Source organism: Neurospora tetraspora (assembly GCF_033439725.1).
Source record: "Neurospora tetraspora strain CBS 560.94 chromosome Unknown B0H65scaffold_4, whole genome shotgun sequence".
In the NCBI taxonomy this organism is placed as follows: domain Eukaryota; kingdom Fungi; phylum Ascomycota; class Sordariomycetes; order Sordariales; family Sordariaceae; genus Neurospora; species Neurospora tetraspora.
In genome coordinates, this window is record NW_026944386.1 from 1,876,175 (window position 1) to 1,902,536 (window position 26,362).

Genomic DNA, 26,362 nt, shown 5'->3' on the forward strand with positions numbered 1-26,362 from the left:
ACCGGGGCCCTGGCAAGGGTAGAGGTACCTGCCTCGGCGGGATTGGCGGGGTGAGAAGGTGTACTAAGCCGTGGCGTCAGATCTGTGAAACCGTGCTGTGGCGCGAGCTTCCCCATTCTTAAACGCTTAGGTCAAAGGTACCTTGAGCGCTGCCTGTCCACTGCAGAACGCTCTGGACCTCGATGTCGGTGGAGAGCTCCATGTTAGTGATCGAGTTCATCAGATTCCCAATTCTGCCATCCGTGATTCTCTCCAAACACCATCCTCTACTTGTAGAGTTACCATTCGCTGTCGGCTCAGGCAACACAAACACTATCTCGGGACATATCCACACGAGCTCTGCGATATAGAGACAGAATAGGCCATTCCATGAAGACTACACAACTGCTTACATCCTGACGTCAACACCTCAAACACACAAACACAAACACGACACTAAAGACAACCTTCACAATGTCCTCCCGCTTCTCCGCCGCGCGCCCCAAACGCGCCAGCGAAGCCTACGCCCGCGCCCACCACGGCGAATCGCGCTCTAACGACGACACCTCCGGCGGCCCCTCCCACAAGAAAGTCAAATTCGACGTCCGCAACCCCTCCGCGCTCGCGCCCTCAGCGCACGACGACGACCTAGACGAAGCCGACGAGGAGGTTCTCGCCGCCGACGTGATCGGCGGGCTCTCACGGGCGACCAAGCGCGGCGCCGTCAACATTGACGGGTACGACTCGGACTCGGACAATGACAACCTGGAAGACCGGGCAGAAGCCCGGGGGAAGAGCCGCAAGAAGGGCAAAGATGCCGAGGACGTGGATCTGGCGGAGGTGATGGATAATTACAACAAGCCTTCAAACGGGGCGGCAGCAGCGAATGATGAGGATGATGAGGTAGACATGTTCGGCGACTTGGAAGACGACGACGACGACGGAGCAAAACCCACCACAGCAGGCAAAAAGGACAAGAAATCCGTCCACTTCCTCGCCGACTCGGAAATCGAAGGCCAGGATCTCTCTTCCAAAGCCGGCGACACGGTCACCATCGACAAAGATAACCAATCCGGCGAGTCGGACGACGACGAAGAAACCATAGCAGCCGCCATCGCCGAGGAAGGCGTAGACGAAGAAGTCGGCCTTGGCGGGCTCAAGAAACACGCGCCCAAAATCGACGCCTTCAACATGAAAGCCGAGCAGGAAGAGGGCGCCTTCGACGAGGCGGGCAACTACATCCGCAGCGCGGCCGATGCCAATGCCGTGCACGACAAGTGGCTGGAGGGCCTGTCGAAAAAAGAAATCAAAAAGGCGGCGGCGGCGCACGAGAAGCGCGAGGCGGAGCGGCGGGCACAGGAGAGGGAGGATGATAAGATTGCCACTGGTGACCTACTTGGAAACTTGATCCTGACGCTGGAAAAGGGGGAGACGGCGCTGGAGGCGTTGGCGAGGTTGGGCAAGGACAAGACGAAGGGGCCGAAGAAGGTGCCCAAGTGGAAGCAGAAGAAGCAGGAGCGGAAACAGGGGATTGACGCGATGGATGTTGATGAAAAGAAAGGGGAAGAAGATCCCAAGCAGAAAAAGATTAGGGAGTCGATTGATGCCATCACGGAAGCGGCGGATAAGTTGCTGGGAAGGGATTACCCGGATATTTACGATAAGGAGAGGGAGTGGTTGGTTAGAGAGTACAGAGCTGAGACGGGCGAGACTTGGGTGGAGCCTACGCCTAAAGAAGAGGAAAAGGAGGAAGAGTCATCGTCATCATCAGACGGACAACCAAGGATGTGGGAGTTTAGGTGGACAGATGGGAGAGACGGTGGAGGGAGTCAGGGACCGTTCGACGGGCCTACTATGAAGGCATGGCAGGATGCTGGGTACTTCAAGGAGGCGGTTGAGTTTAGGCCGGTAGGCGGCGGAGGGGAGGGGGACTGGTCTAGGGTTGCGACGTTCGTATGATCATCACATGGTAGATGTGTATGGTTAGGTTTTGTACGATTGTGTGTGATAGTATACCCCCCGATTCGAAATGATGACAGAATCAAAAGCTTGACCATCAAGCCCAGAGCTCTCCCGGCGGCTGGTTGTCATATCACCCCCACAATGCCATAAAGTTCTCTCTTGCTACGCCATGCTTCGACTTCGTTTATAGTTCGTCGTATCATACAAACAGATATTTGCAAAACCCACCCCATCATCCATAATGACTTTGACAAAAACCTCGACTGGGCACATACAAAGCATAAGAAAACTTTGTTCATTCAAAGACGCCTTTTTGTTTAGCCATCCCAATTAAACGCCTACACGAAACGAATTATACCCCAAGATCATTAATCCTTGTGCTTGTCCCATTTCATTTCATCTCCTTCCTTCTTTAGCTGCTGGTATCCATGGAATCGCCACCACCAGCCGTAGCAGCCGCCGGCTCCCCCGTAGCACCATTGACACGGAAATCGACCACGCCATCGGCACCAATCAGTCTCTTCTCCGACTCCTGCACGAACTTGACGCTCCTGGCAGGGTCGTAGAACAGCTTGAAGCTGCGCTGGACGTCCTCGACGCTGACCTGCTTGGCCTTCCGCTTGGCGCAGATCAGCTGCGACGTCGTGATGAGGTTGCTCGCGTACCGGAGGCCGGCCTCGGCGCCGATCTTGGTGAGCAGGGCGAGCGCGTCGGGGGACAGGTCGACCTCTTCCTCCTGGGCGCGGATGGTCAGAATCTGCCTGAGCTCGTCGGGCGTGTACGAGTGGGTGTTGATGATGGAGATGCGGTCGAGGAAGTCGAGCGGCAGACCGTGGGGGCTCTTGTAGTCGGTGCCGCGGATCTTGGAGTGGCCCCTGTTGCTGGCCATGATGACGATGGGGGCCAGGTCGGACTCGAGCGCCCGGTTGATGTACGAGAAGCACTCGATGTCGAGCATGTGCACCTCGTCGATGAACAGGACACCGGGAACAATCTCGGCCTTGCCTTCTTCCTTCCACTCGGCCACCTTGGTGTTGATCTGGTCACGGATCTCGCTGCGGATCTCGCCCGTGTCGCCCGAGAAGAGGGCGAGGAAGCCTTGTGTCCTCGAGTTGATGACGTCGATCTCGTGCAGCGTTACTGTGTGGACGACCTCCTTGCGCTTCTGTAGCTCGCCATCGGGGCACTGCAGGAACTTGGTGTCGACACCCATGGCGTCGTAGTCGCGCGACCTCGCGTATGATCGGCCCAGCTTGGTAATCTTTCCAGATGACTTGTCTATCGAGATAATGTCGCCGGCCATGACGCGCTCCTTGGTCATAGCATCGATCATCTTGCTGCCCATGTCGTAAATAGCTTCCATGTCGGTCGTCTTGATCGTAAGCTTGCCCTGCTTGGCGTGACCGGTGACGCTCCGGTCGATCTGAATCTCCACCACCTCACCCTCCATGATCTCGCTCTCCTCCTTGATCCTGACACCAATCGACTTGCGGAATGCTTGGGTGAGGGCCTCGGTCTTGGACATCTCTAGCGAGTAGATTTCGGAAGCGGCAAGGGTGGTGAAAGGGACGTCGGTGCCGAGGGACTGGGCCATGCCCATGGCAAGGGCAGTCTTTCCGGTACTGATTTTCGCATAGATAGGTCAGTATACGACGGTATGCGCATTTTGACAGAACGGGCTAACCTGGGAGGACCGGCGATAAGCACAGCACGGCCGGCGATCTTCCCTTGCTTGATCATCTCGAGAACAACAGCAGCCGCCTTGCGCGCCTTCTCCTGGCCGACAAGGCCTTGGGAGGCAACTCTGGGCTCGAGTGTATCGGCATCGACGCCCAAACCGCGAATGTGCGAGTGCGCTGCAATGAGGTTGAGACCCCGGAGGTCCTTACTCTCTCCGACGGTGACGACCTGCTATGTCATGGGCACAAGAGGTTAGCTATTGTTCCATCAAGGTACTGTGGTGTTGGGAGGTAGGTGGGGAGCTTACAGCAGCCATGTTGCCCACTGATTTGCAAGATATTAAGTTGTTACAGAGTTCTCCAAGAAAGGTCGCTTGGGTTTGGGTATTAAGGTGGGAGATGGATCAGTTCGCAGGTGGATGCAGGGATGGTTGGCAGTGAATGATGGAATGTGCTGAAAAGAGAAGGACGACGAAGTTCAAAGCTGCAGTGCGCGTCGCGCTGTGATGGAACTTTGCAGTGAGTTCTCCAATTGCATACTGTAGACCGGCAGGCCGGGCATCCAGTGGTTCGTTACCAAAGTTACGTACCAATACGACCCTTTCGTACGCCGACTTACACGCCACTGTGGCTGAGGACGCAAACAGCGATACCACTGCAGAGAAGGGCAGGACGGGACGGGACCGCCCCCGGACTTGCGCCGGAGGAAGAGCTTGCCGGCACCTCCACGGTCCTGCGGACCCACAAGACCCCGGATATAAACCCACATCGGGAATCCGACTGAGTTGAGCAAAACAAAGGCTCTTTTATTCAGTAACTTTCAAAATTGAAACAAGCTGGAGCATCAGAAGCTTTGAGGTTTCATGAATGCTCAGGACGTTCGGGTCATGATTGTGTAAAAAGGTGGACCATCATACCATGCCCATTTCGTGGAGGCCGGCAACGTCCTAAGCCAGATACAGTAGAAGTTCTTGAGAACTCGGCAGTGTTGGTACGGGATCGTGACTTGGATGCAAAGTGGAATAACAGGCAAACATGCAAGGACCGGAAGCGACCTGCAGGAGGTTCTTGAGGTACCCAAGGAGACGATGTGAGGCATTCTGTCATCCTCCTCAACCTGCCTGTCCCGATGCAGTAGATGCATGATTGTAAAAGAGCTGAAAGGACTGGAGCAATGCAAGATATAAACATGACGTTCGGCCAGTCATAACCATTGAATGGACAGAATGACAAGGGTCCGTAGCGCCTTCCTTTACAAGAGAAGTTGCAGCTCTGCAACCTCGGGCTCATGGTGGTCTCCCCAAAAATATTTAAACCAAATTTCCCCACCAAAATTACAGACAGGCACTTCCATGTTTTCTTCTCCTTCAGACATCTTCGACGATTGTAGACCTGGCGTTCCGGAATGCATTCAGAACTATTAGTTCGACTGTCCATTTAGACAAGGAAAAGAACATCAAATTTGTACCTTTGCGCGGCAAGCCCTAGTCTGATCTCATTCCCGTCTGGAGGTGCGGGGCCTCCAAAACTTTCACTCTACCTACGCGCCTACCCGCATACATCATACATCTACAATCTTCAACCGACAATATCGAACATCAACACACATTTCAGGCTCAATTCCGAGATTGACTGAAGTCTGTACCGCTGGCACTGTCACAAATACTTTACCGTCTTGATCCGTCTTCGGTACCTTACCGCCTTCGCCACACATTGTCTGTTAAGCGCACGCTTGATTGCAGCGTCTCGTCTCACTGCACACCCCATCCATCCGCCTGGTGTCACCATGTCTTCCAGGCCGCCGGATCCGTACGCGAGGCGGCCTTCCACTTTAAACGACCGCCGACCATCGGCAGACCCCCATCAGCGTCGCGATAGCCAGCCCCGTAATGTTTACAGAGATGAACGGTATTCCGACAGGCCTAGTTCCAGTCATGCAAATTCTCTGCCGAACAGGCCTCCAAACAGTTATCATGATAGTCATCACCGGGACCGAGATCGGGATCGGGATCAGCAGGAAAGAAGCCGAGATCGTGAACGGGACCGTGGCTTGCCTGATGCACCTGCAAGAGGCCTGACAGTAAACACACAAGCCGCATCGGCCGGTGACCGTGCTCGACCTGACCATGGACTGAACACGCGTAAGCTATCCACAGCCTCAATTAAAAGAAGAAAAAACGAATACTGATTTCGATTGCAGCGGCCACTGCCTCATCGCCTACGGGCAACAGGAATGCCTCAGACGTAGAGATAGGAAGATGTCTCAAGGCACTGTGCGACTCTCTTATCAGTTTTACTACGCACAAATATGACCTCACCCAGGCTGAAAAGGCCCTCGAAAGGCGGCAAGCCGAGTACAACAAATGCACGGCTAAGCTAGCAGACTTCCCTTCAGTACCAGAACTTCAAAAGAAGTTCTTGGATCGCGACGCCAAGCGACGTGCAGAATACCAGAATATGGTGCGCGTTGCTGAAGATGGTATCAAAAGGGCAAGAGAGGGTTTCCTCTCCTGCTTACTACAGCTGATGAAGTCTGGTCACTTGCCAGCTGCGTTATTACCTCCAGCGTCTACTAGCTCCAAGGAGTACGACGACAAGATCGCCGAACTGGAGCAAGCTTTGTCAAGTCATAAGTCCACCGCACAAACCAAGATCGACGCACTGCAAGATCTATTCGACGGTCTCAAATCTAAACGGCTTCTGGACCAACAAGACATGGAATCTCGATTTAAGGACCTCGATGATAAATTTGGCAAACAGCAACGAGAGTATGAAACCAGAATCGCGAAGCAACAAGAAGACTTCACGAAGCAACTTCAAACAGAGCTAGCTAAGCAGCGTCAAGATTTTGAACAGAAGTTTGCAAAGCAAAGCAAAGAGTTCCCGAAACAGAGCACAAAACTGGAAGAACAGATCAGCAAGATGCAGTCAGACTTGAGAAAGTTTAAGGAAGCTCAAGAGCAAGAACTCAAGACACGGCTAGCCAAACAACAAAAGAAGTACGAGAAACAACTTGAACAGCAACTCGAGCAACAACGCGCCACGGCACAAGATGTTACAAAGCAAAACTCTGCTAGCGAGGTAGCGTCTCTACGACAGGAGCTTGCCGACCTACGCACCCATCTGGGAACTAGAGAACAAGAACTCAACCAGGTCCGAACTCAAGTTGCGGAATTTGAGCAAAAGATGGCAAAACAGGAGGAGAAACTAGAGAACGTCGATTTCGTAGCGCTCGATGAAGCAGCCGAGATTGTGTCCTTCCAATTCCCGGCGCTCAAAGACCGCGTTACAGATCTGGAGACTAAGACACCTCTGGACGTCTTGGGGCTTACCAAGCAAGTTGCAGACCTGGGGATGAAAGAGACGAATGTTTCCGGACTTGTCAAACAGGTTGCGGATCTGGAGACGAAAGTGACACAAGTTTCGGCGGCCCAAAGGGACTCTAACAGGAAACTGGAGGAGTTCCAGACGAAGTTCACGCTCACGTTCGGGAAATTGGTTGATGATGAGCGTACCAGAATAACCAAGCTCACAAATGAAGTAAACAACCTTAAGCTGAGGCCGACTCCTGGAACGACAACTCCTCAGCCTGGAGTCAGCACGGCAAATCTCGAACCTCTTCGTGCCGAGTTCAAACAAGCCAAGGCGGAGCAGCAAGCAACGCTTGAAGAGTTACAGCACAAGGCTTCGGCGCTGGACTTTGCGATCAACAACCTCAACCAGCGCTTCAACAACATCACTTCCAAGCACGTAGCGGACATCTTGATCCAACAGCTGATTCCGGAGACGGAAAAGTGGAAGCTAGATCTCGAGGAGTCAAATCAACGGGCAGAATCCCTTCTTAAGGAACTTGATATGCTCAAAGTTAGCGTCAGTATCTTGGAGGTCAAGACTGCAGGGCTCAGTGTCGAACCTGAGGCTCAGCCAGGAATGAAAAGGCGCCGAACTGATCAGGACGGTACGCATATTGAGCGTCCCGCTTCAAGTACCGGTGTAAGTTTGCAATTATACGAATCTCAACGTCGTTTTATTTAGAGGCAATAGCGAAAGACTAACTCGGAAATAATTTTTAGCAGCCACTTGTTAATGCTACATCCTAGCAGAACGGGCATGAACGTTGTTCGTTTGTAAGAAAGCTTGTACAGAAAAGGAAGTATAACTAAAAGCCAAAAGTAGACTTGTATAAGTCAAGAGACGCAGCCTTATACGTGGTTGCCATACCACTTGTGGCTAGGTGGAAGATCACTTTGGCAAACTGGCAGGCTTATAAGGCTGCTTCAAGCCGCTGGAAGACGAAAACAGAAAAGGCGCAGGCACGACAACACTCTCAAAGTGCAATGATACCTAAAGTATCTGCAACTTTGTAAGCAGGCGAGGATGCCAAGTGTTAAGAGACACTGGAATGCAAGTTACGTAAGCAAGAGTTATAGAGGGCTCAAGAGGTTACCTCTAACCATCTCTGGTATTGATATAAGAGGTGGTAGATGTTGGGCATTGATGCAGAGATGTCTAGACATCTTGCGAAGAGGCAAGAAACATACGTTCAGTTACTGAGGATTATATATCTTATGCTTGGACCGATTTTCCACTCCCTTTCTAACAAGCTTCCATGTTAAATGGCTTGTGTCATGTCCTCCGAACATCTTTTCCAAAGTCAAGCTTCAAGCTGTGGTTCCAAAGTCTTGGCATGACAAACGGTGCAGTTGACCCCCCCTTGTCGCGGATCTTCTCGAGCTGGGGGTGAGGATCTCCCGGGTCTCACACCTTCCCCCCCAAGTGCCGCGCCGGGTTGAGCCTGCAGTCACAGGGCTTGGTGGAGCTTTTGGAGCTTGTTCCATGTCCGCCGCTGTAGCCCTGTGCGGCGGCGTGCCTGAATGGCGCTGGCGGCGGCGCGGCGCTACCTAAGTACTCAGGTCCCGACATGGTCATCATCGCGGATGGATCTTGAGGTGTTTGACTTTGAGACTAGTACTGGGTAGAAGAGAGAGAAAAACAAGAGAGAGGTGGAAAAATAGTAAAATCATAAACATATTGTGTTCAAGAGTCATGTTCGTATTACCTACCACCCACAGGGCGTGCGTTGAAACGTGCCCTGGAATCAGAAGCTGTCCATGCAGCCAAGTAGAAGCTGTTCACTTGCGCTAACCAAAAACGTTCCCGTCGTAAACCAAGTTTCATACTTCTGCTACCTGTCCGTGTTACCGCTAATTCTCATTCAACTGGGTTTTATCTACCCGCAGAAACTAGGCCTACTCTAGTCTAGGACGCTTGCGCTGTTGTGTCATCCGCTCTAGCCGCTGCGAGTCACTTGCATGCCAGCTTGCCATTCAAGCTTTGAGTGGTCCGCTAAGTCTGTCGGCGACGATGGCGCCCCAGTTCTGAGGTGACTCCTAGATATGCTAGACTGTAAGAGGGAAGGATAAAACCCAGTTGAATGAGAAAAAGTGGTAGTGCTCTAAACTAAACATGCGGATTTCCAAAGACCACACGCAAGCTCCTTCTCTGTCCAGCGATGCTTAGGGCAGCAAACCTGTGAAGCAGGAGCGGAGTAGCTGTAGGTAGTAAATGATACATTGTTCAAGATATTTCTCCCTTCTCCAACGTCGAACCTTTTCTCAAATCTCCAGATCTCTTTTTCTTTTTTCAGGGACCGGGAAGCACAACACTCCTGTCGTTTCCTTTCCTTGGCTCTGTGGCCTGTGTCTCAGTGACGAAACACAAACCGGTGAGTTCCAACGAAGCTTGCATTTTGTCTTTTCTGTACACAAAGCCGCCGCTTAGTAGCTATGGTGTCCGGTGGTCCACTCGTCAAGCGCGATGCCGCACAGTGGCCGCTCTACCGCTCTCCGCAAGAATCTCTCCGCCCGGATACGACCCGACCGCTAACCACCCACGCTTTCCCACTATCAGTCCCAGGGCACTCCTCACCTGCCAATCTCCAACAACCCGCACCCAACAAGGGTAAGAGGTGGAAGTGGAAGCCAGAGACCACCAGGACGACAAGACCTCCACGACGGCACATCTCTACACCTGCAACCACCACACGGCACTCAACCTCAAGTGATAGCCGTCCACGGGACATACGGCACTGGACACAAGCAAGACATCCGGAATCTATCCTGGTAGAGTAGAGGTACGTACCCGACGACAGCACCTCAAGTGACGGGCCCTTACGAAGGCAGTACCGGCCACGGCTAGCACGCCCGACCACCATTACCTAACACCACACACCCTTCACCCGTCACGCCTTGACCCTGCTGCCCTTCCACTTGTCCCCGTTTCCACCTTTCTGCTCTCCACTTCGATTCAGGTTCCATTCCATTGCTCGCGCCCCCAGCAATCCCACCTCGGCTTCCCTGCGCAACACCATCCGAACTCCGGCCTTCTTTCGCGATACCTACATAGCTTGGCTGCCAGCTAAACCGCCTACAGTACCTCTACGTACATCATTGCTGTCGGATACACCACCGCTGTGCGCGCACTCCCATAACCATCCGCTATCGAAAACGCGTTCTATCTCGAGCACCTTCGGGCACGCCCCCCGCCCGCCCCCTTTGAACCTGCTCGGGCACGCTCACCGATTGTCGTCGCATGCGCTGCCATCATTTACGGTTGCCCGACCGAGACATGCGCCCTTGTCTGCTATCCCAAATCAAGGTTGTCGATAGGAGGCTAGGATAGAGACAAATCACGTCCCCTTTGACGGGCGGGCAAATGAGGAGGAAACAGGCTGGTGTTGGCGATCCACACACGACAACACGGCGATAGCGACTGAACCGCCGCTTGATATCTTGGCTGTTGCTACGCGTCTCTCACAGAGCACATGATTACTGGTTAGGTATGCCATTTCCCTGACTTCTGTCTCTGGTGACGAATTGTGGTCGTTTGCTGCGTCTTGCGTCTGCTTTGTTTTTGTGTGTTCCAATTGCCCCGCAAACCCAAAAGTTGGGATCAGGACCCCAAGGGACCTCGCAAAGCTGCGATGCCACTTGTCGCGTTAGCCATATCTCCATGTCTTTTGCATGAGGAATGACGCATGCTAATCGTGCGAATTGCCAGACCTATTGAGAACCAGAAATCCGGCTATTGAAAAGGTCGACGACCCGCCTTCCATCCCATCTTCGTCGCATGTTTGCATTGAATAGCTATTCATACCACCCCACGCATACCGCACAATAGAAACCCTCTGTGGTTGAAGACCGAACCTTGCCTACGCTTTACTCTACTTTGGCTCAGTCTACAACTCCTTTACCGCGACAACGAACGTCAGCTACGAAACCCAACACGCAATATTGATTGCCACGCCTAATCTTCGAACCCTACACAAAGAGACGAGTAACACGACATACCCCGACTTGCCCTTCCACGGAGTCCAATGTGCCAACGATGAAAAGAACGATGGAAGGAGCGGAAAAGAATGCAGACAAATTGGCTCAGCGTATATTACCACAACGTCCGCACCACCTTACATTGTCCCTAACGGACAAGTACCCCGAGCCTGCTGGGTTCTGGTACACCGGAAAGAGTCACCGATTACAGTACACCACCTTCCTCTCAGATTGCGATCGAGGCATCCTCATCACGCGGCCCTCGTATGACATTTGCGAGGAGCCCGCGAGCGCCCCCAGCGCTATGCCTCCAAAACCGGCTCTCCCTAACGGGGAAGCCAAGAAGAAACTTTCGTTCAAGGATTACCAGAATCGGAGGAAACAGTCACCACAGGACCCTTCTGCCACACCAAAGGGGGATGCCAAGCTTGAGGCCAAGGGTGACACCAAAGTCAATGGCACAGTGGAACGAAGTGCACCGGTAAAGGAGAACGTCAAGCCTGACGACGCCAAGGCAAAGACGAAGCCTGCTAGGACAGAGGGAGGAGAGTCAGAAAAGCCCCGTATCACGGTCAATGGAGACAGCATGCGAAGCTCCCACACACAGTCTCAGGTCGAGGTCGATAGTCGGAAACGGGCTGCAGATACCGAACGCGACCAACCCAAGCGTCCCAGGCCGGATACTAACCACGAGACACCACGCCTTCCCCCGAAACCGGAGGCACCACGAAATCGCCTGGGCGACAGAACCGACAAGGATACCAGAAAGGAGTCTCTGCACCCGACGACCAATGGACAGGCCCGCTCTGCCGCAGACAGGGAGCGTGATGTCAGCGCTTCTCCCAAGTCCACGATCCTAGTGAACGGGTCGAAGCCATATAAGGAGAGTACCCCAGTCTCACCGCGGAGGAAGCGAGATACAGCGTCAAAAGCACCTGTGCCTGCATTACTGTCGCCTTTACACCCTTCCCTACTCGCAGGCGAGTCGGATAAGCCCAAATCAAAGAAGCCGGCAGAAAAGGCCCCACCGAAGCCTCTGAAGATTGACAGTTCGAAGAAGAAGTTTGAAATCCCGGCGCTCTTGTCTCCTACCCTGCCTGCGATTGTTGAGGAGGAGCTGGCACGCAAGTTCAAAATCACACCGTCCAAGACTGAGCTTAGGGACATCAAGACCCAGCTACCAGATTCACCTAGCATTGCGAGGAAGACCAAGGTGAAGGCTGAGCCTATCGAGGAGGAAGACGAAGAAGAGGAGGAACAAGAACCTTCCTTGCTTGTCACGTTGAAGCTTAAGAAAGCGAATGCCAAGAGGGCAAAGGATCTCCTTAGCCTGCCGTCTAAAGCTGTTAAGGATGCAATGAGGAAGGAGCGCACGGCTGCAAGAGCAGAGGCTACCCCTCCGCCTGCTAGAAAACGACCACGGGCCCCGGACGATACACCCTCAGAATCTGTCGCGGCAAAGCGACCCAAGTCATCAATCGGCGACACAGTTATTGCCAGACCAACAGGCATGACAACACCACTCAAACCCAGCGCACCTGCCATGTCCCGTGTCCCGTCAACTCAATCTCAGAACGCAACACCAGGGCCGCCCCCGACGAGACACATCACTCCAGGCATGGGCGAGCGCTCGTCTGTACCACCACTCCCTCCCCCATCAGCCGAGGCCGCGCCGTTCCGCGAGCGAGACATCGAGTATCGCGCATACGGTGGCAAACTGAAGCACCAGCGTGACGCAGTCGACGCACAGCTTCGCGATCCAGCCAAGCTCAAGACCCTTTCGTCGGCCGCCGTGACTCTGGAGAACAAGCGCGCCATGGTTCTTCACATCGAAATGGTGCTCGCTTACATGATCGCGTTTTATAATTTCAACCACTCCCGGATGATGGACCGCCGACCGCCCGATTTCGCGACGTGGGAGTCTCTGGTCCCGCACTTCAGCGAGCTGAAGAAGCGCGTCTACAGCGTCCGACCGTTCCGGATCCTCACGACACAGCTGTTCGCCGTCATGCTCGAGCACATCACCGCAACCTTCAGCCAGGCCGACCAGGCGACGGCCCCGGCCCTGCTTGCGAGGTGGCAAAAGATGGAGCGTCTGAGACCCGAGGTGTGGCATGAGCTCTACGGACTGTCCGATTTCGTGGACGACAAGCGGGTCAAGATGACGGTTGGGCCGTGGACAAAGATCGAGGAGGCGGTGCTGAGCGCGATGGGCGTCATGGAGAGGTGGGCGGAGATTGAGGAGGTTAAGTGGACGCCTACGATCATGAAGTCTGAGATGGCGGCTGAGGCGAAGAAGGAGAAGGAGCAGGAGAAGGAAAAGGAGAAGGATCACCAGCCGCAGCGTGATAGGGAGCGTGAGCGTGAGCGCGAACGGGACCGGGACCGGGATAGAGACCGAGATCGGGATAGGGAACCGCCACACCACCGAGAGCAGCAGCGTGATCGCGAGAAGGAGCGAGACAGGGACGCTAGGGTGAGGGACATGAGCAGGGACCGAGTCCGCGACCGCGAGCGAGGAGGCGAACGAGGCGGAGAACGGGACCGACCACCGCCAAGGGGGGAGCGCGATCCCAGAGACACCATCCGAGGTGGAGGAGGACATCCAGTCAAGGACATGCGCGACCGCGACCGCGATAGGCTGTACAACAACGACGGTAGATCCTCCACCAGGGGCCGAGACCGAGACAGAGAGAGGTCCAGGACAAGGGATAGGGATATTGGTATTGGTGGTCGCGATCCTCCGCCGATGCGCTCGGTGGATTTGAGACTACCGCTACCGCCGCCACCGCCTCATCACCATGGCTTGCCGCCGAGGACGAATGGGTACAGGTAGAGCCTGGAATTGGTGTGGAAGCCCGTAGTAGGGTGGGGGAGTGAATATGAGGAAGAAGTTAAAGAAGAGTCAGAGGAAGAGGTTAAAGAGGTAAAAGAGGAAGAAGAGGGTTGGTGAGGAGGAGGAGGAGCGGCATGGACGGGCATGGACGGATATGGGAAAGGAATGCATGAGAGCCTTCGTTGGATGAATATGTATTATGAGACAGAAACTGGTTGATTCCAAGTTTATCCAAGAGCAGCAGCTGAGAAAGCAGAAGCGAGAAGCGAGAAGCAAGAAGCGAAAAGTACAGTACAGTACAGGTCCAACAGTCCATGGTACAATAACATAGTAGTACAACCATAAGGAAAGAAGGCATGTATGTGTGTACGTACAGCGAAGAGGAGGTGGAAAAGTCTCTCGGGAGAGGAAATTGTTTATTATAGCAAATACTTATGTGCTCTATCTACTTTGGGTCCCATTGTGTGTGTGCTTTTCGTTCTTGTCTCGTCCAGAGGCAGAGAGAGAGAGAGTGTGTGGACGGAACCAGACAAACATGGAGATACCATGGAATATGGGATGATTAGTAGCATCACGAATATTTTATCGCCGGTCGAATGACATGACAGTTAGTAAGGAGCAGTGATGACAAGGTAATGTACCTACATTGTTGGCAAAAGTGAAGGGACACGAACGTACCTAACCATACAATCTAATACTGGTTTGTTTGTTAGCTTGGTACTCTTGGTATATTGGACGAGATTTATCCAGAATTGTCCTAAACCGGACAAAGATAAAATGAATGGCTAGATACGGATCGGAAAGGCATTAACAAGATTCAATATGGCGTATCAAATTTTCAATAGCATATGCAAGGTAAGATCACGCTTTGGTTATGGAACGAAACGGATCAATTAGATATATAAACGCCTGGGAAAGTTGACCAGAGGTCTCGAGCTAACAAACAAACCAGTATTGGACTGTATAACCTCTGGCTACTTGGAGTTGTTGGAAACAATCCTGAGCTAAATTCATAAAATCACATCATGTCAAGGCGATCAAATTTATTTCTGGCATCCCTACGTACTGCTCAAACACAAGTGCAAACAAAGTTTTTTTTAACCATCTTTATATGCTATCCACGATCAATACCATGGACTTTTTCTCTTTCCCTATCCTAACACCTTCTTTCTCCAATTTTAATCCACTTGTTGGAGATCTATAGCCACAGAGAGCTCCCAGCTGAGGTATCATATGCTCTCCTTCCTACTCCTTGATACTCGTTGACCCATCCATGAATCCCTATTATGTACAAGATGAAATGAACTCGTTTCAACCGCCATCCATCACTTTCCTTTCGTCCTCCTTCCCTCCTTCTTCCTTTCTCCGTTTCATCGGAGTATCAGAGTCGGAAGCAGAGAACGAAGAAAAAGAAGAAGAAGGCGTTCATTAGTGATTATGTCCTTTCGGATCACAAATCGTCTTTTTTTCTCTCTCTCTTCCATATCCTCATAAAATGATTGTATGCCCTCCTTATTCATGGTATCATAAACAGAAAAATCTCCATCAAAAAACATCGAGCCATTAAAACGTAGCTTGCCGAGAAAAAAACGACAAGCTAGTGAAAGGGAAAAAGAAAATTCCTCGTTTCCGGGCATCGTGGCTCAAAAGAAGAAGACATCTTCATCCTCCATCCAGTCAAATCGTAATCACAGCCTTATCCATATCCGGAAAAAAAAGGCAGAGAGACTGCCACCTAGCGCGTAAAGAGTGCTACCGGGGGCGGGCCTCAGAATAAAGAAGAGAGATGACGCCGTGGGAAAACGAGGTCAAGATGAACCCCATTCAAGCTAGGCGATGCATGATAATGATGCCCTGCTATCCTGGAAATGCAATTCCAAATGCATGACGAAGATAAAACAATTAGTTTGGTGTTGATGCCAAACCCGGCTCTCCGGTTCAAACATCAGCCCAGGTAATCATTCTCTCATAGCCAAAAGGTGAAGAAGAGCATGACTCCGACCAGACCAGCGCTCATACCCGTCAGCTCCTTGTTCATGGGAGCAGGGTTCTTGGTCGAGGTAGGCGAGGCACTTCCAGCAGGCTGGGAAACCTGGGCCTCCTCGGTGACGGTAGGCTTGGGCGCATAGGTGGTCAAGGTCTCGCCGAGAGTGGGCAGCGCAACGTTGCCGTTGATCAACCAGCCCTGCACGCCGGACGTGGGGCAGGCTCTGGTAGAGACGTGCTTGGGATCATAGTCGGACCTCTTGATGCCGGTGGGGGTGATGGTAGCCCACTGGCTCTGGAGGTTGGTAAAGTCGGGAAGGACGGGAGTGGGAGTGCCGGCACGCGTGAAGCCGCCCTCGATGTTGGGGCCAGTGGCGGTCGGCTCCAGCTTGGGACCGTACGAGATCAAGCCGTAGTGGTTCTCCTCCTCGATCCACTCGTAGATGAGCGCACCGCTCCAGTCGTTGACCATCTCGGGACCAAAGATGGCGTTTTGATCGCCGAAAAGACGGGGCCCTGGCACGTTGCAGCCGGTCTCCGAGAAGAAGATGGGAACGGGGAAGTCCTTGGCCATGCTCTGCAAGTTGGCATATCCGGACTCGGCATACTTGGTGGGGTCGCACCATTCGTACGAGTTGAGGGCGAAGAAGTCGACGTTCTCGGAGGAGTTGCCGCCGCAGGTAAGATAGTCCTGCAGCATGGGGCGAAGTTCTGCAATGTCGGCGGCCGAGTAACCGATGGGGACCTTGCGATAGTTCTTCTTGTCGCGGTATGCCTTCATGTCACGAGTAGCAGCCTTGATGTAGGGAGCCGCCTGAGACTGGTCGGCCTGGATGATGATCTCGTTGCCAATGAAGAAGCCCAGAACGTTGTCATACTTGATAAAGGCATCCATGACCTCAGCGTACCTATCATGCTGGGTCTGGTTCCACCAAGGATCGTTCTGTAGGTGTTATTAGCATCACGGGCTTCTTTTCGAGAATCAGACAGAGACGTACGGGCAAGATGTAGGTGTCAAAGGTATCCAAATCGATCAAGGGGTAGATGCCGGCCTTGTCGAACACCTCCATGCAGCCGTCGTGGTTTGCCGAGGGATCAACATGGTAGATACGGATCGAGTTTGCGCCAAGCTTCTCCATGAGGGCAGCATCGCGCTTGCACTGCTCGGTGTCGATTAAGGGATCGGCAGGGGTTAGTTGGTAGGCAACTCCTAGGCCATTGTTAGCTGGGGTTCACAAGTATGGGAACAATAAATATTACCCTTGAGGAAGAACTGGTCGCCTTTGCTGGTGAAGAACTTGTTTCCCACAGCTTCAATGGTGGGGAGGGCATGCGTGAGGCCGGCGCCGACCACGGCGGATAGGAATGATGGCTTCATAATGGATATGACACGGAAAAAGTAGCCGTCCAAAAGATATCGACTGACAACTTATAGATGGTCGGGGAAGGGGAAGAGGTAAAAGAATGCGAGAGTCAGGAGGTGGGTCCAAACGACAAGAGCCGCAAACGCTTCCGGAAATTTGGTGGTTTCGTACTTGGCGGGAGGTGAAATGAGGTGTGTTCCTGAGGAAGGTTCGTCCCGTCTCTTGTGTGTCCAAGGAAGCTCTTGTTGCTCGACTCGCACTTGCCAAACTGAATTGGAAATTTGCGACAGCGAATGTGTGACGGATAAGTCGACCGATAACGAATGCTGGATCGTCCTCGTTCCAAGATCCAATCTCCCAAATCCAAATGCGCGTCTCCGTATTACTGTAACGCACGACCGAGTAACGGACTGACACGGCGACTGTGCTGATAAACGACCGATCTGTAAAAGAAGACCAAGCGAAGGAAAACGAGCGAGCGGTCGTGAGTTTTAAAGATACGGAGAAAGAAAATATGGGGAACGCGATGCGACAAGGTCCAGGATGGAAGTGAGAAGGTCAAGACCAAGAAGCAGGGAAAGGAGAACAAGGTTAACAGGGAAGGCTGGACGGGGGACCCACCCCCTATGTACGTACTAAAATCCCGTTTACTTGAAGCGATCACCACGCGAACAAGAGATCTGAGATGCCAGGCCCTTGACCAATCCCGTCCAATCCTTATCCCACTCGTCGCTACAACTAGTTTGATAGCGGACGGCCCAATTGACCGACCACACGGCAAAAGAGTCGGCCGCCCATTTCTTGGTTATCTTTGCGCTTGGCTTCCGCCTTCGCCGCTATCAGAAACAAAAAAGCATGGGTATTGCCACTGTCATTGGCGCAGGATGCAAGCAGCAACATCCGCAACAAGCAACGACGAGCCGCCTTGATTCCGTGAGAGACCTCTGCAGCACCTCTGCAGCAGCACCAGGCTGCACAACCTGCAAAACCTGGAACCCACTGGCACCATGCAATGTCACCGCGCTAGAAGCTGTGGGCCGACCCGAGTCCTGGTTCCTCCAATTGTGCTCCAATTGGCAGAGACCGAATGGAGAGGGAAGATGCCGCCCCGTGGCGGTGGACTTTTGTGTGATGATACAAACAGCAACCGAGTCTTTGAAACTGTCTTGTCTGATAACGACAACGCCAGCACCAGCGCCGCCCGAATACCTACCATGTGCTATCTGATGAAGATGCGACATCTGGGCACACAATTCCTGCCAACAGACAAACGGCGAACACCACCCTGATCTCACTCAGCGCTACCTATGAGAACCCACGAGACGGGTCCTGGTCTCAGAACGCATCATTCCAAGGTTTCGAGTCAAGCAAGTCAACAGTCGGCGATGATCGAATTTTGCAAAAGGGACAAGCACAACCTGAAGGTGGATGTGGTGCATTGTTGATCTTGACCGCACTGGGCAGGCAGAGAGAAAGTTGCCTGCTGTTTCGAACCCCACGACGAATCCCCACCGTGACACCGTTCTTGACAGTGCTCTGGTTCGTCCGTCCCTGAATTTGCAGGGAAAGAGCTCCAAGCTCCCCGCCCCACCACGACTGCAACAACCAACCACCGGCCTTCTTTCCATCCTCTCTCCAAGTCTCCATCGTGCCTTTTCCTTTTTCGATTTTGGCTTCTGACTTCTGAACTCTCTTTCACACCATTCAATTCACCCGGTAGCCGCCAACTCCCATCCCATCCCATCTCCTTTTTCTAGCATCAACATGGAAACTCCGCCAGATTCACCGACTTCGCATGTCACCAGATTCGATTCGAAACTCGGTTTGCTCGGTCATTACAGTTTCCCGTCGTCGTCGTCCTCTTCCGGAACCGCCCGTGTGTCGTGGCAGAAGCAGCTTCATTTTGACACATCCAGTCAGTCCCTATCCGTGATTGCACTGCACTGCACGTCCGTCGTCCAGCGATATGAATGTCGGTAGTGGCATGTATGTATGTAAACACCCGTCGACACACAACAAAAAAGTTACACGGCATTCGATTCACCCCTGTCTGGGTCTGGACTCCTGGGGGCCTGAATGAATGAATGGCGGATGGCAAAAGATGCAAAATTGCCGCTCACTGAGAGTACCTAGGAAATGGTCACTGCATTCGAAATATCAGAACGAAACAACATTTCGTTTCGTCTTGAGCTGGGCCCAGATGGAGACACGGCATTTGCTTTGCTGACATTGATTTCTTTACTCTCTTCGTTTGCTCAACTACATACCTTAGCGCCGGGGAGGTCTTACAGACACCGGGCATGTAATTCAAACGGCCATCCATTGACATTGCTCGCTTCTTCCAACTCTCGCTTGAAGTCAAGGATGGTGAAATGCAACAAAGCGAAGCTAAGGTTTCAAATGGAAGGAAGCTTCCCACTTGGAAGCGAAGCCTAGAAGGATCTTTCCAGCCTTCCTGTCTTCAAGTTTTCCATCGCTGAAACAAACTTCTCCTTGGCCATGCCGCCCTAAGTACCGCAAGTACTCAAACCTGGCAGTTTTGGTGAGAGAAGCTGCATATGCAAGGCGGCTTTAGTGCATATGAGGTCCAATAGGGTTATCCCATTTTCCTAGCTAGCGCCTTTGGTAAATCTCTTATGGATGAGTATTGGCGGTACAAATGCGGCGCTATCCATTACAGGATTGTATTTAACCGAGCGGCGATGACGTTCTTTCGACCTCTACACTAGGTAAACAAGATGCAGAATGCAACGCCAACACCAAAAACACCATTTCATTCACACCCTCCTTCGGCTTCGATCAACCGGACATGCGAATGTTGATCCCTTTCTTGGAATTTGCACTGGCAGGATGTGTGGGAAATAAATGCAACGGACTTCCGTAGTCCTTCGGCGTGCGAGCATTGCATTTATTTTCCACACAACCTGACTGGACACCAGGCTACGAATCCATGCAGATACACGCCAGTATCGTTCCTGTTGGTTGTGCAGGACGGAGATACGCGGTGCATACAATACAGAGGATGAATACTCCATGTGATTGGCAGCAGCGGAAGATCATGCACGCCGAGTCGGACCAAGTGGTTGATGGACGTGGAAAAGCGTGGGGGATGAGGCTTGTTGTGGCTTGCGTATACTGCAGTGTACACTAGAGCTTTTGGAGCTGAATGGCCGAGATAAGATCTACTATCAAATCCGACGATGAGGTTGTTTTCAGATAGTGGACACATCAGAGTCACTCAGTGAGGAAACGTGGGAGCACGTTGGAGATATCAGATACTCGGTCATTCCGTTTATTATTCTGTTACTACAGAAATGCTAACATTAGCAACTTTTCCCTTGCTCATTAGACTCGTTTACCTTACCCTGTATCAAGTCCCAGCAGAAACCCCAAACAGCGTCGCCCCCGACCCGCCACTTCCATGTCTCCCCCTCCACGACCTCGTCAAGCTCGTCAAGCTCGTCTGGGAACTAGACCTGCCCCTGCCATAATTAGAACTAGCACCAACACCACCACCAACGCCACGAGGATTTTCCGTGCCCTTGGCCGTGGCCGTGGCAGGTTTCTTCTTCAACCTCCCCGTTATTTTCGAGGTCGAGCTCTGCTGAACGACGGCTGCTGCTGCCTCAGGAATGTGAGGGTGGCTAGAAATACTGTCACCCCCACTTGCATGACCATTACCGCTCTGGTTCCCACTACCGCTCCCGGTATAAAGAATCCTCTTCCAAATCGTCTGTCCCGCTTCTCCTAAATTACCATGCCCATGTCCATGTCCATGTCCTTCTTGATGATCGCCTCTTGACCTTGAACCACGCCGGCTCCGGTTCCGGCTCTGGCTCTGAGCACGGGTGGTGCTTTCACTTCTTGGGCCAGGCATACCTCTAGAAGTGGAAACACTTGCGCGCGGCTGTTGCTGCTGCTGGTGGTGCTTAGTAATAGTAGAAGCGGAACTGGCAGTGGGAGTCGCGGTCCTGGGCCTCGTAGGCAACGATAGCGTGGCCGAGGACACGGACGATGGCACGGAAAGTAACTGTTTGGGTCCACTGGCTCGGCTGCTTGTTCTTCTTTGTCTTGGTTGGCCATATCCTTGGTCCTGGCTGTTGCCATGGCTATGTCCTTGTATACTGCCGAAAAAGCCATGAGGGAAGCCAAAAGAGGAGGAAGAGGTAGAGGAACGAGAGGATGTAGAATGCGACCATCGGGAGGCGGACGCAGAGCCAGAGATGGAGAAGGAACGAGATCCTGGACCGAGAACGGGGTTGGAAGCTGATGCTGAGGCTGAAGCTGAGGTCGTCGAAACAGCGCTGTTGCTCCTCACTCTACCGCCGTACATACTCGGTGTCGGCGTCGTCTGCTTCGGAGTTCTCGTCGGAGACGGAGTTTTGGTCGTCAACCGGCCCAAAGGCGACGGACCGTACTCATGCACACAATGTGGTTCCTCAATCCCACACCCCTCTCTCAAAGCCAGGTACGTACCCCCTTGCACTTCCAGCGCAGTCTTTCGTTGGGTTGGATCGGGGTGCAACATCCCTTCGATCACTTTGACCATCATGCCTACACCTTCCAGGACATTCTTCTTCCCGCCTTCTCCGTGTTCACTGCCTTCATCACTGCTGCTACTCCCGCTTGCTCCATGACCATGTCCCAGCCCCATGTGCAGCCCTAGCCCACTAAGATGTAACTGGCTACCTATCCCACCAAACGTATGTTTCTTCCTTTTGGAGGCGGCAACTTTCTCTTCGGCCTCCCTTACTAACTCCGCCATCCAGCTCTTAACCTGGTCCAAGTTTCGATGGAAACTCGAATCCGGTAACGCGCCCCCTCTCCCCGGTGTTTTATGTTTGGGGTTAGCCGCGCAGTGGGCGGCAAAGGCGCGAGTGCCATGATGCTTCTTGAAGACCAGGAAAGACAAAATGTCGAGTAGGATGCAGGAGAGGGCAAAGATGTCTGCTGCCTGAAGGGCTTGGAGGTGATGAGTTTGCGAGGACGTGGGAGAGGACGGGGATGGCAGATGGTAGTTCGGGCACGGAGAGGGATGGTGGAATGGCCATGATGGTGATACGGGGCGTGAAACGGAAGCAGAGGTGGAAGGACGAGCTGCAAGGCTAGTTACCGTGCCTCTCCGACTCTCTGGTGACATGTTCGCGATCGTGGAAGGTGCTGTAGGTCGGTAATATCGCGCTAGCTCGGGGGCCGCGTAGTGGTATGCTTCCTTGTCGAAGTGCTGCGCGAGTCCCTTTTCTGTTACGGGTCTAGACCCGAAAGTAGGACTAGTTTTCGTGTGCAAGTCCGCCAAAACAGGGAGATTGTTGTGTTCTGCTAGAAAAATGTTGCTCGGTTTTATGGCTCCATGTGCTAAGCCCTTACTGTGCAGCCAGCAGACGGTGTCGACTAGACAGTGGATCCAGTTCATTACTAGCCGCCTTTGTTGTCCCTTTTCGAGATGTTTGACAAAGGCTGGAAGGTTTCCGCTCGTCAAGATCGACTTGAAGGTGTGCTCCGTCGTAGCGGGTGTGAAAAGCATGTAGCCGTTTCCGCGATGTGTGTAAGATGCGAAGTAACTGGCCAGGTGCTCGTTCTGTAGGTTGAGGCTCTTGATAGCCACGATCTCACGGAGGAAGTCTTCCCTAGTCATCATCGGTGCGTATCCCGCCGTTCCTCCTTGTCCACCCGACTGTTGTTCTTTCGAGCCGATAAGTGGTATGCGTCGTCGAGTGAACACTATCCCAGGGGGCTGGTCAGAAAGCATAACCCTATCCTCCACAGCCATCGGCTTTTCACCGGCACTTCCTCCTTGGCCGAGGCCAAATCCAGCAGCATGGCCCGTAACCACTTGTTGGACATGCTGAATGCTGCCCTTTCTTATTCCAATCCCGTGACCATCTGGACCGCCGGATCCTGAAGCCACCTCGACAGGAACCACTTCTTCCTCGCCAAACTCCACACAATCTCCTTCCTTGATGTCCCTTAGTAAATACCGCCACTGCCTCTCATAAAATTTCTTTTCCAGATGCTCATCTCGTGCTCCAAACACTCCCGTCAACGGCACCTCGGCCAGCCGTTCCCTGGAAACTGGCAGTTGCAAATCATCCCAGCCCTCGTCAAGAAAGCTAAATACTTGTGATGGGACGCCGAGGTCGAGCAGGATGAGGAAGATGCGCCGGGCTCGGAGCTTGATGCTTTTCCAGTAGTCGTTGGCGCGGGAATGGTGTTGCGGAGCGAGGTGGGAGACGAGAAAGTCGAGAGTGACGGTGCGGGCGATTGTGCGTTCGGTGTAAAACATTGTTTGGTGTTGAACGATGTCGTTGTTTAGGCGATGCCGAAGGTCGATCAGTTGAACCTAGTACGTGGTTGATTTTGTGCACATGCTTCTCCGCTCTGGCAGATATGGAAAGCAACGCATGTGCTGTGAAGGCGGCGAAGAAAGCAGAATCTTGGATGAATTTGGAATCGTTGAAGAGGAGTTGGAATGGAGGACATAGACACACACTTGTGTACCTTGGTTCTTTTTTGAGTGAAAGATGTCCATCACACCATGCAACCCTTCATCCCTTGACATGCATCCACAGGTTTCGACTGGGAAACAGGTGCTTCTTGGACAAATCCCGACCACCAAGAATCTCTTATCATGGCATGAGTAGCTAGGTAGCAGCCAAACCACCGATCCAGATCCAGCTAAATGGTCAGAATTGGGCTCAGAAAAGTGACAAAGGGACTGTCTTTGGAACGGAAACAAGGGGGTGGTAGGGCGGGCAAGCGGACGGAAACACCCTGAAGTATAAAAATGTGACAAATTCTGGCATTGTTAGGGGTGCGTGCTAAGCCATCTTTGTGAGTGAGCCGTCAAGACATGGAATGTTCAGTCATCCTTGACAGGACATGCCTGTGAACAACGGAGGAAAGAAAGGAGATGTCCTGGTAACCGCCGGTCGTTCTCAAGCAGTCGATATCAGTAATCAGTTCCAGAGCTATCCTTTGTGCTTTCTTCTGGTCAGCTAGTAGTCTCTTTTCGTCATGGTGCGACAACGATATCGTGGACGGGATGGGATAGCTGGATGAGTCAGCCAGCCGCCGCTTGTTTGACTCCGGTCGTGAGAAGCTGGAGATACAGTGCTGGATGCAGTCTGCTCTAAATTTCTTTATTTGCGGCTTCGGCGGTGAGGTTCTGACATCAGGCATGCCCGGCCATTTCCGGTGCAACGATCAAGTCGGTTCGATGTCGGACTTTTAATATAAGCATATGATATTTCCAGAACGTTGGTTTGTGGTTTTTGACATGTTAGGATGCGATGGGAGAGGAGGGATCTCATGGTTGAAATCGATCGTCGGTGCGGAGGGATGAAAAAAAAAGATGAAAGGAAGAAGGAAAGGAAGAATGGAAGTCACAGAAGTGTCAAACAAACATTCAGCAACGTCAGAAACGCCAAGGAAGCATCCACACCAATGGAAGCTTCCAAGACAGCGCCCGAACCGCTCCTGCCGCTGAAACGTGGGGGATGTGAGACCCACCGGCCCCACCTGTTGATGCACGCACTTGACGTTGTTCAGCTTCATATTCAACGTCACTTCCTTGAAGACTCGTTGCCCGAGCTGCATCATTCTCTTGCCAGCTTCAAAATGCATCACAATTCACACAAACCTACAACGCTCTCTGGCGTTCTCGTCGAGGCAACTAACCGTTGACGTATTCATGAGAGACCGTTCGACATTCCGAGTAGTTTGACATCCAACGCTTTACACGCTAGCTTGAAGTCCAATATCTTCTGCTGAGGGATGATAGTCTGAAGTAGACCAACTGATAACGACAAATAGCAAAGGTTGGAAGGGCTTAGCCAGTTCTAACTACCTCTGGTGACCATTGCGCTGAGGCTAACCGTGTCGAGGCACTTTACGGCCTCGATGTAGAGGCATCAGGCGCCAACAAGGACGGCCACGGATTGCGCATATGACATTCTAAGAGTGTTAATATAGATCACCTTTCTCTCATCTCCGTCAGGTCACGGCATCACTCAGCCTACGTTGCTCGCCTATACACATACAAGGCTTTCGAAAAAGAACTCAGCTCTGCCTGAAAGATGACTTCAGAGATATCAGAAGCTGCGGCCATGACGATCACACGGACCCAGGCAGCTAGCTGTGACTCCCCTGACGAGGTCACAGAGCCTCATTCTCTATGCCCCCGTTGCTCACGGATCATGGACACTTCTATCTGCGTCAGAAAGTACCGTGAAAAGGTAGTGGAGGTTACGACTGGAGGAAATATTAATTTCACGACGGTACAAATCGACTACCACGAGATATTTATTCTACCACAGCCGAAATGTACAAAAAGATGACAGAGTCCACAAAAGCTGGCAGGTTGTCATCTCTGCGCCATGGGCATATCTGGGCCAAGATCAAAATCAAGAAGACTCGCTGGCACCTCCAAATCTTCAAAGGCTTCAACAACGCTTTAGTCTAAGGGTCCATCCAGTCTTTGTGTCATGGTCTATGATTATAACCACCTAGACCACCTAGGGGGCCATCCTCTCCAGCTCTATCTATCTGTTCGTTGAAAAGGGGAGGTTGAAGTTGTTGCCTATTGTGTGGAGAGGTTGACATCAATGCTCGCACTCTAACATGTGGAAGTTCCAACCGCGCTGTTCTTGTGGTGTTCTGTTTTTTTTTTTTTTTTAAAAAAAAGAAAAAAAGAAAAAAAGACAAGAAAAACAAAAAAGAAAAACAGTAAAGAAAAAAATTAAAAGTAAGAACACGCAGGAAACAGAAAAGGAAAAGAGGAAGAAACCAGAAAAAAAAAAGAAAAAAAGGGATGGAAGATTGGGTCATAACGGGCAACTGACAGTAGGTACCTGTAGTAAAGAGAGCAGCAGTTCAGGGAAGGTGCAGCCAGGAAGGTGTCATGTCATTTTCTGAGTGCCCGGCGTCGGATGTGGGCTGTTTGTCGATGGAGGAACGAAGGAACGAAGGAACGAAAGGAAAGAACGATCAGTGTGAAAAGTGCCCGGCCGGGCCTGGCTGTTAAGCACTTTGTGATCAAGTATGTCGAACTGACGTTAACAACCAAGGCCAGAGGAACATTGAGTAGAGGTTACTTCGTTGCCAGTCACAAACCCAATCATATTTTACATAAACTCTCGTGTAGAGTCTATCGATGTACGGTCCAATGCTGTAGTGGTCTGCCAATTAGCTCGTGTGTTCTTGGGATTGAAACGTGAGACCTAAAGAAGA

The 26,362-nt window shown here is 52.2% G+C and overlaps 8 protein-coding genes across 8 annotated transcripts; 3 read left to right on the top strand and 5 right to left on the bottom strand.

Moving 5' to 3' along the window:
• Positions 1–150: 150 nt before the first annotated feature.
• B0H65DRAFT_191192 (uncharacterized protein) lies at positions 151–2,146 on the top strand. The gene has a single exon (XM_062821643.1). The coding sequence runs from the start codon at positions 454–456 to the stop codon at positions 1,936–1,938; it is 1,485 nt and encodes a 494-aa protein (XP_062681592.1). The 5' UTR covers positions 151–453; the 3' UTR covers positions 1,939–2,146.
• A 207-nt stretch (positions 2,147–2,353) lies between these two features.
• Positions 2,354–4,189, bottom strand: B0H65DRAFT_573610 (putative RUVB-like protein; the record flags this gene model as incomplete). Its single annotated transcript, XM_062830551.1, has 3 exons — positions 3,929–4,189; positions 3,626–3,852; positions 2,354–3,563 (listed from the first exon to the last, which is right to left on the bottom strand). Exons 1-3 carry the CDS (start codon positions 3,935–3,937, stop codon positions 2,354–2,356), a joined length of 1,446 nt encoding a protein of 481 aa, XP_062681593.1. The 5' UTR covers positions 3,938–4,189.
• Positions 4,190–4,486: 297 nt separating this feature from the next.
• Positions 4,487–4,871, bottom strand: B0H65DRAFT_465153 (uncharacterized protein). The gene has a single exon (XM_062826795.1). The coding sequence runs from the start codon at positions 4,809–4,811 to the stop codon at positions 4,506–4,508; it is 306 nt and encodes a 101-aa protein (XP_062681594.1). The 5' UTR covers positions 4,812–4,871; the 3' UTR covers positions 4,487–4,505.
• A 52-nt stretch (positions 4,872–4,923) lies between these two features.
• Positions 4,924–8,193, top strand: B0H65DRAFT_465155 (uncharacterized protein). The gene is made up of 3 exons (XM_062826796.1): positions 4,924–5,761; positions 5,821–7,613; positions 7,697–8,193. Exons 1-3 carry the CDS (start codon positions 5,407–5,409, stop codon positions 7,718–7,720), a joined length of 2,172 nt encoding a protein of 723 aa, XP_062681595.1. The 5' UTR covers positions 4,924–5,406; the 3' UTR covers positions 7,721–8,193.
• Positions 8,194–11,006: 2,813 nt separating this feature from the next.
• B0H65DRAFT_425383 (uncharacterized protein) lies at positions 11,007–13,784 on the top strand (the record flags this gene model as incomplete). The annotated part of the gene is made up of 1 exon (XM_062824572.1): positions 11,007–13,784. One exon carries the CDS (start codon positions 11,007–11,009, stop codon positions 13,782–13,784), a length of 2,778 nt encoding a protein of 925 aa, XP_062681596.1.
• Positions 13,785–13,825: 41 nt separating this feature from the next.
• B0H65DRAFT_191219 (uncharacterized protein) lies at positions 13,826–14,232 on the bottom strand. Its single transcript, XM_062821644.1, has one exon. It carries the CDS (start codon positions 14,140–14,142, stop codon positions 13,867–13,869), a length of 276 nt encoding a protein of 91 aa, XP_062681597.1. The 5' UTR covers positions 14,143–14,232; the 3' UTR covers positions 13,826–13,866.
• Positions 14,233–15,626: 1,394 nt separating this feature from the next.
• Positions 15,627–17,560, bottom strand: B0H65DRAFT_191257 (Glucanosyltransferase-domain-containing protein). The gene is made up of 3 exons (XM_062821645.1): positions 17,031–17,560; positions 16,769–16,980; positions 15,627–16,713 (listed from the first exon to the last, which is right to left on the bottom strand). The coding sequence occupies exons 1-3, from the start codon at positions 17,146–17,148 to the stop codon at positions 15,751–15,753; spliced, it is 1,293 nt and encodes a 430-aa protein (XP_062681598.1). The 5' UTR covers positions 17,149–17,560; the 3' UTR covers positions 15,627–15,750.
• A 2,845-nt stretch (positions 17,561–20,405) lies between these two features.
• On the bottom strand, positions 20,406–23,536 carry B0H65DRAFT_191265 (uncharacterized protein). The gene has a single exon (XM_062821646.1). It carries the CDS (start codon positions 23,415–23,417, stop codon positions 20,505–20,507), a length of 2,913 nt encoding a protein of 970 aa, XP_062681599.1. The 5' UTR covers positions 23,418–23,536; the 3' UTR covers positions 20,406–20,504.
• Positions 23,537–26,362: the final 2,826 nt, after the last annotated feature.